Here is a 13570-nt window from a genome sequence, read left to right on the forward strand (position 1 = left end):
GTAATTAAATTAGAAAGTCGCATCAGGTGTTCCAAAAATGGAACACTAGGCATAAATGGGTTAAGACACATTCTCCTACCCAATGACAGTCTGTTGGGATCCAGGTGCCGGCCGAGACAATCAACTGAGGCGGCTGACTAACGGAGGCGGCTGACTAACGCAGAGCCTGTGCGTCATCACCTGCCGTTCGCATAAAAGGCCGTGGCCCGGCGTGATGGGAGCAGTATACAACTCGACGGCAAGCCTCGATGTAACAGAGTGACAATAAATTGTTGAACCCGGAGTTGGTGTTTTATAATTAAAAGAACCCTACATGGTGACAGCGGTGGGATTCCATCAGGGTGAAATAATGACAAGAAGCGGGCGGGTGGTGAGAAAACCAATATGCATGTGTGAGAGATAAGAGGCTAACACTTTTCTTACTGCACGCGTGGCACGTTGACTGTCTCGCGGGGCACGTTGCGAACGCGTGTTGAGGACTACGCCCGCATCTCTGGTGCTGGCTCTGTCCGCTGCATCCCCCTGGTGATGCTCGCTTGCCGCTAATTGGTTTAGTCCTCTTCTTTACTTCACTAACCTCATAGTCTGATGCCCCTCCGCGATGCGTTGACCCTTGGGTGCCTCTCAGCAGCCCCTATTGGCGCTGCACCTCTTCCACCTGACGTGCCTTCCGTAGAGCCACTTCCAGTGTTAGGCCCGGATCCATCTGCAACGCTTGCGACAGCTTCGCGTCGTAGACTCCGGCCACAATTCGATCTCGGAGAAGATCGTCCTGGAGTGACCCATATTCGCAATATTGTATGAGGCGATACAGGTCTGAGATGAATTCATCCACTGCTTCTCCCTCCTTCTGGCAGCGTTGGTTAAATTTCGCCCTCATGTATACGATGTTTACCCGTCCCATGTAGTGATTCTTGAATTCTTCGTATACCTTCTTGTATTCCTTCTTATCCGCTGCTGACAGCTGTAGGCTAAGCAGTACGTCTTCCGCCTTTTTGCCCATCACGTACACCAGCATGTTGAGTTGCTCCTCGTCGCTCTGCTTCTTCAGCCCAGACGCAACCCAGTATCTCTCCCAACGTTGCGCCCATCGCGGCCAATCCTCCGCCACGAACGTTGGTGTTTTATAATTAAAAGAACCCTACATGGTGGCAGCGGTGCCAGGAACGCAGCGGAGAGATCCACATGGCGGAAGGCAACAGCACGTTCGTGCTAACGACAGGCGTGACGGCGCCCTCCCAATTTTCTTTCGTGGCGGAGGATTGGCCGCAATGGGCGCAACGTTGGGAGAGATACTGGGTTGCGTCTGGAATAAAGAAAGCAAAGGCTGCCGAGAAGTACAATGGAAGACATCGAGCTCAACCGCTGCCCGAGCTGAAACCACGAGACCGAGTTTGGGTGACTGATAGGAAACACTACGTGAAAATCGTCAATAGACGCAACGAGCCGAGGTCATACGATGTGGAAGTTGACGGCGGCGTTGTTCGGAGAAATCGAGCATTCCTCGTAGCGGCCAAATCGGTGGCACAGAGCAGCGGGTCCGGAGCGGGGGAATTCCATCAGGGTGAAATAATGACAAGAAGCGGGCGGGTGGTGAGAAAACCAATATGCATGTGTGAGAGATAAGAGGCTAACACTTTTCTTTCTTGCAGAGAAGGGAGGGTGTTGGGATCCAGGTGCCGGCCGAGACAATCAACTGAGGCGGCTGACTAACGGAGGCAGCTGACTAACGCAGAGCCTGCGCGTCATCACCTGCCGTTCGCATAAAAGGCCGTGGCCCGGCGTGACGGGAGCAGTATACAACTCGACGTCAAGCCTCGATGTAACAGAGTGACAATAAATTGTTGAACTCGGAGTTGGTGTTTTATAATTAAAAGAACCCTACACAGTCCAATACAGTAACAAAGGGAAAACTCAGCAGTCCAACACAGGCACGAAACAGCCAACCAAAAAAACAATTTCAGACATATTAATTTCTATTTTAACCTTTTCCCTACTATACACGTATATATACGTGTGGACATTTCCTGACCCGGGAGACGGCGGCCGTATATTTACGTGTGAGATTTTCCTAGCCAGGAGAACGAAAGCCGTATATATACATTTTCTAGCTCTCCCCCTTTACGGACGGTCATGGGGTCTACGTCATCTTTGTCACGGGACCCAACCCTGCCGAGTTTAGGATTTACCCTCGGAATCCGGGAGCATGTACCCTGACCCCTCGTCTTTTATAACCCCTCTTAGTGGTAAGGGACAGTGGTCATACAATTGTTTATCCCGTCAGGTTTCGAAATAAATATTTGTTCATTTCTCAAGAAAAATAAACTAAGAATTGAATGATTTGTCTTTTGAGCAGCGTTTACAATTTTTAAATGAAATTCTACGATAAACATTAACTTATATCTCGCGTTATGTATAAAAATCAACATGGAAATTGTTGCTGCATTAAATGCGTTAATATTGGCCTTAGAACTTCGTTTCAATTTTGACATTGCTCAGAAAAAAATGAGGAATTCAATTCAAAGTCTGCAATTTACGTGCAAGCAACAATTATCCATTTGCTCAATATATATATAAGCAATGCATAAGTTGACCGTGAACCAATGCCGCAAGTATGGTCGTAAATCCGGAAAGGAGGGAGCACAACTACTCTCAGAGTCCGAGATAATGCAAAATCCCAGCGTAAAGGGGTCGAAAAAGGTTCAGCGAGATCCGTCCTAACGAATGCCCTCCAAAAATGCTCCGTACCACGAGAAAGAAGTCTCTCTTGGGGCTCAGTACAGCAGTCATGCTAAGACGAAAACTCCGCTGTCTCGAAAGGGTTAACTGGCTTTGGGAGATACACATCTAAACGTCATTAACGCCTCACTTCCACGGGAATGATTCATTTCCAGGGTGCCAACATTACTGCCTTGAGAAATGTATGACTCACCAAACATTTGATGATCCAATAGCTCTTCAAATGTGGTCATTTTCATTCTGAAATAAAAGGATATGTAACCCCTCTAGTAACTGCTTCCTCATCCACACCCCAAAGAACGGACCAAAGACAATAAGAGCAGAGACGCAGGGACCAAGAGAGGATTTTCTTAGGCAAGAGGGCAGATGGAACAACTGGCAGACCCACTTGCCATACAATTCCAACCACCTCCAAACCCATGTTAACAGAGGCCAAATCACCATGAACACACCTCTACCCAGCAATCCATACAGTGGACCAAAGGAGACAGGAGAGGAAATAGGGCTGATACAAAATTCCTGCATTTCAAGTTCCCTGCCGAAAATCTTCATTTCCCTGGCTTTTATTGCACTCTCCTTTCTATCATTACATACATTTTTGCAAAGCTCAGCCAATCATGGCCAACCTCAAAAGCGATTCAAGCTTTCCCAGGAAATACACATTCAAGCTGTAACAGATTATTTGGAGTACCTTGCATTGCGGTCAATTTTTCAATGAGAGAGACTACGCAAAGGAAAAATGGAAAGGCTTAAGAGAGGAATTTGTTCATAGATTTTGTAGTGAGTAATAAAACATAATAAATAATTGACGGTACACTATTGACATAGCAATGCTGAAATGCAATGTTATCTGAACCTTAATTTTCCTAAACCAATGAGTAAATTGGTGTAATATTAAATTGACACCCTACCTAATGCAAACAAACAGCATCTTTCCGCATCAAAGACACAACGCTTCAGATAGCAGCCAGCTCAGCAGTTCTTTTGACCTGCCCGTCATGGTATAAATTTTCCTTGATATCATGGATGACATTCCCTGGCTTACCACAAGCCAGGGAAATTTAACCCATTTCAAATTCCCCAGTTTGTCCAGAGAACCCTAATCCGTAACCACCCAGCAGACCCACTCAACATACAATTCCACCCATCTCTGAATCCAAGTTACCAGAGACAACAGGAATTACCAAATCACCATAAGTACTCCTCTACCCTGCAAACTTGAGAGAGGAACAAAGGAGACAGGAGTGGAGAAACTGACTGATTGAAGGCTTCCCAATTGCCGCAGACGTAACACAGGACAGACCAGCATCCACCACCTACAGGTGCACACTTTTCACCAGGTGACCTCTTTCCAAACCACACACAGGAGGAAAATGGATTAATCTGTTATATAAAATCAATTTCTACAACTTAAAATTTCACCTCATGCCAATTTCATCCTCTCCACTTCTCATAAAACTTGCCATTATACTGAAGGATGTACGACTTTTATAACTTGACACTGAAGATATTGAAATTGGTATTAGAAACCAAACCAAGAAATAGCACAAAACTGTAAATATTTTCACTACAATATGGAAAAATTCTACCATTCAAGTCCTAATACTTTTTTCGTATTAAAGTAATCCATTGATACATCAAGTTTTACTCTTACTCCGACCCAAATAGCCCAAGAAGTTGAAATACAGCCACTGATTTTCTGCCTTGGTATAACAATGATTTTTTATACCATTTTTCTGAACTGACGGCGGCTGACCTTGAGCGTGCTCGAAACCCACCCACTCTTCTAGCCAATCACAGAAGAGCGACAGGAGAAAGTGTGTAGGAGCCCGCAGTCTCTCTCCGAACTCCGTGCAGTGCAGATCGCTCTCCAGCTAGCAGTGTTGCCAAATCAAATCGCTTAGCGTTCGTTCGAGAATCTTCCGCCGCCCCCGAAATCACCGTTATTCCCAAGGCTGGCAACGCAGGTCGGCCAGATGGAGGGGAGCGGAGGAGAAAAAGGGAGGGGATGGAGGGGAAGGGAGAGGTGGAAGAGGCAGCACTTCTTATTGTCTACTTGCTATTTTCAACCCAGCCGCCATCAGTTTGGAAAAATGGTACAGTAACAAGACAGGTGACATTTAATTTGAGACCCATGTTGCACACTCCTGACCACAACTGGAGGAGCGGAGTGCTCATAAGAATCATGGCCAAGAGGAAATATTAAGGGGCAATACACCACATAACAATGAATAAAGAACCAAACTTTGTGATAATACTCCACAGCTGAGGCAGTACAAGTAGGAGTGATGTCCTGAATCTCTCTACCCCTTCCCCAAAGACACTTGCCGTGCACAGAAAAGAATTTGTACACATTTTTACTCAGGGGACAAAAGCCCAATAGCAAGCCCAAAATAATTATGAATATACCCTAATATAACTGAAAGACTTGACTCCTTAAGCCTTTTACAGACAGATTTAGCTTCAGATGCCACTGAATAAGATCTAGGTGCAATTTATATACTAGGCATATTCATTTCATCAAACGGTACAGAATACCATCATAGTTTTGAACAAAATGAGATAAAAGGCATGGAAGGCTAGGAAGTGTGCCATGGAATATGCAGCATAGACCAGACAAACATAATGATGAAAATAAATCAGTTAAACTTCCTTAAAGTTAGGAAATGGGTGTCCCTAGACATCCAAGGTTATTTTAGAGCACTGTCTATTGTTCCAGTATTTGAATTGTCATAATAAGTGCATTGTCTATTTTAATGCATAGGTGGGCATTTTATGGCTCAACTAAAAGATATGGCACATTATAATTCCATTAAGAGGTAAAATGTTAAAATTAGAACAGAAATACATGCCAACAACTGGTAATACATCGGTTGATAACACCCGTTGCACATTCATAAAAAAGCTTAAAATTGGCGCTTATGACTCTTATAGGAAAATTGTTCAAACTGGATCATTTTTGGCCGTCTAAAATAAGAATTAAATATGGCAACAAACCTTTTTTTATTTAACTAACAACTTTCAAAGTACACTTGATGCACCTGAATAAACACTCTTCTGATTGTTTGCTCTCAAACTTGAAGCACTTATTATAATTTGACTTTGTCCAATTCAAAGGCGAAGTTAATGTGTCACTCTGGAGGCATAGAGGAGGTTGAAGGTGGAAAACGACTGGTTTCAACACGCACTCAGTCGATGTGATTGTTTTCAGCTAATAACTGGAAGTAGAAGAAAGAAGGGAAAATTTTAAGGTGTAAACAAACAGGAAATCCTAACAAACCAATACATTTAAAACTATTACACATCATCGCCCCTTTAATGCAAGTATTTGAAACTAGCAAAAGAATCATGTTATATTTTAAAGATTGTATACCACCTGCATTTAACCTTTTACTAATACTGGACTCCATTTAGGGTTTAAAAGGATGATACAATAACTTTCACAACAGCAACAATGAATCAAAGTCGCAGTACAGAAAGTGAATGACCGCGTAATAAAAGTTTTGGGAAGAATCACAAACTCCACGTTCCACTGCATTCACAAATCACAAAAGAGCAAATAAAATTGGTTGCAATTCACATACTAAGTTAAAGCAATACATAATAATAGACAGAAAAATTATCCCATCCCTAACTCAATAGATATTTCACCCTGAACGAAATTCGAGATGCCAGTGCAGAAATCACTTTACCTAAGCATGGAAGGCCAAAATGAAGACAATTGCCCTATTGGAAAAAATTCAATTGAAATGTTCCATTGAAAAGTGACAAATTTCAATGGAACAGTTCAATTGAAAAATTTTCAATGGAACAGTTCAAATGAAAATTTTTACAATTGAAAAAAAAATCCATTGAAATTTGTCACTTTTCAATGGAACAGTTCAATTGAAAAAATTACAAATACATTAATGCATCCAATATGGTTAACTTATTATTAGGTAGAATATACTTAACATCTAAATTTCACGAATCCCGAATAAATAAAACATGTGAACAAAAGTTAAAGTTGAAATATTTTTAGAAGCAGTGTCATGAAAACTTTAATTGAGCTTTTCCACATCTTACATCACTTCTCACAATCATGAATAGTTATCGAAAATCTGTATAGTTTTGCCATGATTATCAGAACAACAACTATACCATGAGAGCCACATCTTTTACCAGTTCAAACAACGTTGAATAGTTGTCGAAAAGAAGACGTTTTTCCGCGATTATAGGGTAAAAGAAGGGCCCCTTTCCTCAAACAAGGCAAGGTAGCAAGTGCTATCATCCGTTTACTAATGCATTTAATCCAATAAAAATACTATTTTATATATAGCATACTATCAACCATACAAATCAAAATTACTCAAAAAAGATGACTTAACAACGAAAGAAACTCACCACACCATATACAATCCAAAAGCATATCAATCCTTTTTATCTTCTATCATCTTCTTCTTTTCCTCACTACTCCTGGATACCATAAACGCAGAAGAATCCGCCGGTATTATGCTGTTCTCAATGGCAAAAGCAATTAAGTCCCTTTTCATTGCATACGCATCTTCGCCGTCGGCATAATACTTAGGCTCGATTTCAGATATCGTGAACTTGAGCGTATTCGTATATAAATTTAGGGCAGCACGATTACTTTTCCTTACATGCAGGGACACATACTTTGCATTAAAACACTCGACCATTGACCGAGAAGCCTGGTCCATTAGTTTCTGAGCTAGCCCCAGCCTACGATGAGAACGTTTCACCGCAAGAGAAGTAATATGGCCATGAGGATCATCTTCGCTGTCTTCTTCCATTTTCGCCAGGACGTATCCAACAATTTTATTCTTTTCATCTTCCGCAACATAACTGAGCTGGGGCCATGAGAGACCATGGTAAAAATAATACTTCATCTGATAATTCTCGGGAAGGCAAAGAAGATTGCAATGCTGCATGTTCATCAAGTCATTCGGCTTCGCACAACGGATATTCATGATGGAAAATTATGATCCTCCAAATACAGATTCGAAACTGTGGTAAGCTCCTAATTAATAAAAAAAATTACAACACACACCACTAATTCAATGCATCTCACAACTTTAAACAGAAAATATGACACCATAGGCTGCACCCAGTCGCTGCTCACTTGCCCAGAACTGCTGCGATCTCTCGAATACTCTCGAACATAAACAGGGTCGATTTATTCCATCGAGCATGAACGATCTCTCGTTTGATACCGGTAAATTTGAATTTAAGAATGTCGGAGCCTCTCCCTCGCAATGGAGAAAAATAACCCACTGTTCAGGTTAGCTATTGAGTAATATTGACCATAAAAATGCTCTTTAAAAAGAATTCTTATAAATGAAATTCATTATAATGATAGTGACATATACTTTCCGACTATCATCTACTATCCATATGGGATGACACTCCAAATAGTACACATGACCTCCTAGATATCTACAGCATGTCTTGGATATTTAAAATATCTACTAAATGCCTATTTTGAGCAACGACTCTTATTTAATATTTCCAATGCCATCAGCCAAAAAACTAACCGAACCTATAGAAAAAATTTAACTTATACTTTTTTGATGGATGGATAGATGAAGTAATTGTACACACGTGCACTAAAAGCAAAGGCAACTCTTTCGGCAAATGCTTATAAATGCAATTTAAAGTTACGAAAACTCTTTTTTATATATCTACCATATATATATTCTATGAAAGTGTGGCTATATTGCATGGACTTTGAAAATACAAAAAAATTAAATTCTGTATGTAATAATTTAACAAAAAGAATTTAAAGAAATGATACAATATTTCATAAAATAAAATAGTTATAATAAAAGAGCAGACATTTACCATTTAAAAAATGTATTATAGTTAAATTAATCAAAATTGATGGATATAACTATATGAATAACCAAATATTATTAGCATTACATCAATAAACAAATCCAATTCAATGGAATAAAAGATATGTAAAAATACTAGTCTCTTCTTTTTAATTAATTTGCAGCTAAATTCTTTATTTAATTATCATAAACAAATTGTCATAACCAATTTTAAGCATATCCATTCATAGCCCTGATTAAGGTTTATAAATACTCTGACGAAAATTTGCATTTGACCAACACTTCAAGACATATACTGCAAGAAATTGAATCAATATACTATAACTGCAACATAAATTAATTTTTCAGACTCCTTTGAGAAAGCCAAAGGGAAATTGTATGCTGCTTATTTTGGACTCTTCAACTTTGGAATCGGAGGAGAAAGCTCTTTTTCAGAAAGAAGCTAAAGCCAGAGAGATTCCAATATTCAGGAAGAATCTCCAGATGACACTGCACCATCACCTCCTGCTATGCCTGTAGCACAGAGTGCCGGTAGACTGTCAGTTGAGAAATTACCTCTTGTTATACCAAAACCTGTTATAATCAAGTCATTTATCCTGAATTTTCCCAGTGCATCCAATTTGAATATGAATGATTAGAAAATATCTGCTCAAGATATCTGGTAGACTAGGGCGTACCCAAGATCAAACCTAGAGGGGGGCAAGCCGTGGTCATTCAAATTGTTACGCAGAAAGGGTACTATGAAACCAAAGTAGCACTTTATTATTTCTAAAATTATTTGCTCTGATAAAATATTCTTATTTAAATTACATGTTTCATACTAATATCACTTCTCTTTAATCCAAAGAAAATTTGTTCAAAAATTTCGTTTTGAAATAAATTTACTTTTGCTTCAAGGGGGTGGGCAGCTTCCCCCTCTTGCACATGGGTTGGGTACGCCCATGCTGGTAGATGTAGGAAAAGCAGACATGCACATACTACAGATTGTCTAGAATAAGATGCCTACAAGTAACTACAAGCTATTAGGAAAAGATAAAATTTCATTTTGTAGTATGTGGGATAAATAACAACTAATATATATTAATTGATTATGAGTGTTTTACATAATAAGGTTACTCAGGGGGGGGATCCAGGATTTCTTTCTGGGAGGGAGGCACAAGGAAGGCTGTATCCAGGATTTTTTTCTGGAGGGGGGGGGGGGCACAAGGATACCTTGTGATACAAAATGAACGCATTGATAATAGGACCGTATTAAAAATCTTGCATATTTTTTGAGGGTCTTGGGAGGGGAGGCACATACCCCCGTGCCTCCACCCCTAGATCAGCCCATGAGGTTACTTATTATTACATATATCTATATAAAACAGGCTTACTCAGCAAGTGTTCATCCCTCCCAAATTTCGATGAAGATCCACTTGGCTCCAGTCATTAATGGAATTGATGGGAATGATGAATATGATGCAACTATTATTTTGAGAGCCCAAGTTTTTATTATAATTATTTTGACAACATTTTACATATAATTAATTTACAATTTTTTAACAACACGATGGTTAATTTTTTTAAAAATCCTACAGCAAATAGTTTCCTATAATTAGTATTAATATATGTAAGAAGTACAAAGTGTAATTAATTGTAGTTCTTCAGTGAACTTGAAAAATGCATGCAAAAATACACCCTCTTCCTATTCTCTCACCTCTCATCTTAAAATGACAACTTCACATGCACAACAGGGTGGTTTCTTGAACCCTGCTTGCAGGTAGTGCTTCGCTTATATAAGGATTATTAATACCCTGTCAAACGAAGGAAACTTTCCGACCATAGGCAATTTTAATAGGTGGTTATTAAGAAATGTTTCCCTGAGCTCTGTGCCTATACCAAAACTTTATATGCTAAAACTAGACAATAGTTTAAAATAATTTTTTAAATTTCTCTTGAGGCTTTGGGGGGGATCTATCCCCCTCATCCACTCCCATTATAGTTATGTCACTGCGGTGGATTGACCACTTAGTAGATACAGAGGTGGACAAAAATTGCTAAAGGTCCTGGGGACCTACCCAGAATTTAAATTTGATCTCATTTAAAAATTGTTAAAACAGAAAGGAGAAAAACTTTTGGTCCTGCAACACAAATGAAAGAAAGTCTATTCCATGGTCTGCCAGTGGTGGCTACTCCCTCCTGTCCATGCTATGTCACTTTGTATGTACGAGGATTTAAGGGCGGATCCAGGATTTTTTTCTGGGGGGAATTAGGGTCTGAAATGCAAATGGTTCTCTCATATTTGAGATTAAAAACAACATACAAAATATTCTCTTTATTTTAATCATCATCACTGGTCAACAATCCCAAGATTGGTTTGATGCAGCTCTCCACTCAATTCTCCTATCAGCTAATCTTTTCACACCTACGTATTTCTTCTGTTTCACATCCTTCTTTACCTGATCCATATATTTGGTCCCAGGTCTTCCTTTCCTGTTCTTTATTTTAATATGAAAATCAATGGTTGAGGCTCTGTGATACACAAAACAAGCATAATAATGACCGTATTAAAAATCTTGTCATTAAATTAAAAATCTTTTAAGCACATGCCCCTTCCCTATATCTGCCAATGTGAGGATAGCCCATGACGTTGCAGTCACAAGTACTGCTGTTCAGCAGGATCCAGGAACATCTGCATTTAGCTTCATTCCTCCTCTCCATTCGTAGATCCAATCAGGCTATATGTCACAATCAGTGTTATCTAGGCAGCCATTAGAGATACAGCTCCCACTCGCTTCTTACTATTGGTACTGGTTTTCCACCAGGTACTGATTATGCTCTGTGATTAATTTTTGTCTGCAGAGAACACTGCCAGTTGAATCATTCCTGTCTGTGTGATGCACAGGTAATAGTGTAAAACACCTGCGCAAGTTCAAAGATAGACAAACCGATGTCCATGAAGAAGAGGATTCTGAATGGCCAGCATATTATGGCATATAGCTGTACATTTTTAACACTTTGATTGGGGGGAAGCAGTGGAGTAGTCTATTCTTCTTGGGACACAGTCTTTACTTGAGGGATAGTAGGGGTGTATTTGATATGAACTGGTGGTCTTTTAGTAGGGGAACTTGGGAATGTTTTCTATTGTTAATCTCCAATTTTTCCAAAGCATCTACATAATTTCTTCCCTTTAACATGGATAGGGAGCACCTTGGTCAAAAAATTTGGATAGTGGCTGCTCTCCATGACATGCTTGGCCACTATTGACGTTGGACTCTATCTGTGCTCATTGTGCCACATGCGGAAGTCTCTTCCTGTCCGCCCTATATAGGTAAGTATTGTGCCTAGCATTTGCAACATGTGATCTCATACACAATCTTTTTCATACAGGTCTTTACATTTACATAGGAGGCAGGATAGTGTGGTAGAAGAAAACTATTTGTCTTCAGGGATTTGATTACAGTCTATTCACTTTATGTCTGCGGGTGAGCTTTTGTGAGAGCCCGCTCACTCTCGGATGGCTTTGCTGACGGGGTAGGGGTAGTTCCGAGAGAGAGGAGGAGCGAACATAATGTTGCCAAACGTACATAGCCGCCCTAATTTGTACCATTGTTCTTTCCTATGCACTTGATGGTCATTTGCTCTTGGTTGAAGTGGTTAATGGTCAAGGGGATGTTGATTAATATTTGGACTAGAGGTTGAAAAACCACAAGTTCATGAGAAATGGAGTGACAGGAATAAGCACGTGACAGATGACCTGATCCATGAACGGAGTGAAGAGGGTTTCCTGTATATTGAAAAGTAATGACACTTACACATTCCCCACAGCAGATAGGTTAATTCCTAGACAAAGCCAATTTTAGATAAGTTGAGATCGTATACAAAACCATTGCTAAGACCCGAGGAGTTTGGAGAAAAGAAACATTTTGCAGAGGGTTGTAGATACATATATCCTAAATGATTTTGGTAAGTCTAATGGTGACCATGAGCTGGACATGAAAAGAATTTCAAGCCCTTTTGGAGGAATGGAATGGATCATTTGCAAACAATAAAAGAAGTGGGATATTACACAAAAAAAGAAATTTTACAGTTAATTCAAAAACTGCTCATCATTCCTAACTTCATTGTAATGTAAATAATTACTATCCACTATATTTCATTAAATGGAAGCTATAGGGCATGGATCACAGAAGTATTTGAACACCAGTAGAGCAGGAAAAGGGACTTCAAAATAGATCTGGTTTGTGGTGGTTTCCGCACCAATTATTTCTAACAATAATATCAGAACTGAAAATTGATGAACATTCATACCACTTGCATTTTGTCCGTTGTTGGTAGAAAACCTTGAATCAATCTTAATTCCTTACCTTAATTACCACCCTAACCTTCACACTCATGAACAATACTCATACACATAATTTCTTACCCTCTACCACACACAAGAATCTCTTTAGCACTAATTCCACGACCTAAATCTAAGCTCACTCTTTTAATTAAATTAAAAAGAACTTTGTGCTTTCACATTAATATTCGTCATCCGTCTTACGTTGAAACCATGGCCGTGAATAAATATTGATGTGAAAGCACAAAGTTCTTCTTTTTAATTTAATTATGAATCGCTTTCACCAAGTTACGCCTCAAACAATCAATTTCACTCTTGTAAGTAAATTGCAAGAAAGGACTACCTAATCTTACATTTGCTTGTGCCTGGCATTTGCAACATGTGATCTCATACACACCACTTAGTTTATCTTTTTCATACAGGTCTTTACATTTACATAGGAGGGATGGTGTGGTAGAAGGAAACTATTGGTCTTCATTGTCTATTATTGTAACTGTTGAAACAGTGATGAATGAAACTGCTAATGGCACCAAATGCAACACATGAAAGTTGTCACTGGCAATAAAAAGAAATCATGTGCCAAAGCAGCAACAGTAAAAGCTGAAGTATAAATTATATATGCCAACATTTAGCATATTATGACAAATGCAATTTAATGTGACTCTCAATGATTTTC

At 39.6% G+C, this 13570-nt stretch overlaps 1 protein-coding gene across 1 annotated transcript; it reads right to left on the reverse strand.

Annotated features, from left to right (window-relative positions):
- Positions 1–5723: 5723 nt before the first annotated feature.
- Positions 5724–7886, reverse strand: LOC124160357 (N-alpha-acetyltransferase 10). The gene is made up of 2 exons (XM_046536198.1): positions 7123–7886; positions 5724–5957 (listed from the first exon to the last, which is right to left on the reverse strand). Exon 1 carries the CDS (start codon positions 7707–7709, stop codon positions 7149–7151), a length of 561 nt encoding a protein of 186 aa, XP_046392154.1. The 5' UTR covers positions 7710–7886; the 3' UTR covers positions 5724–5957; positions 7123–7148.
- Between the last annotated feature and the right edge of the window lie 5684 nt (positions 7887–13570).

Source organism: Ischnura elegans, chromosome 6 (assembly GCF_921293095.1).
Source record: "Ischnura elegans chromosome 6, ioIscEleg1.1, whole genome shotgun sequence".
Taxonomy (NCBI): domain Eukaryota; kingdom Metazoa; phylum Arthropoda; class Insecta; order Odonata; family Coenagrionidae; genus Ischnura; species Ischnura elegans.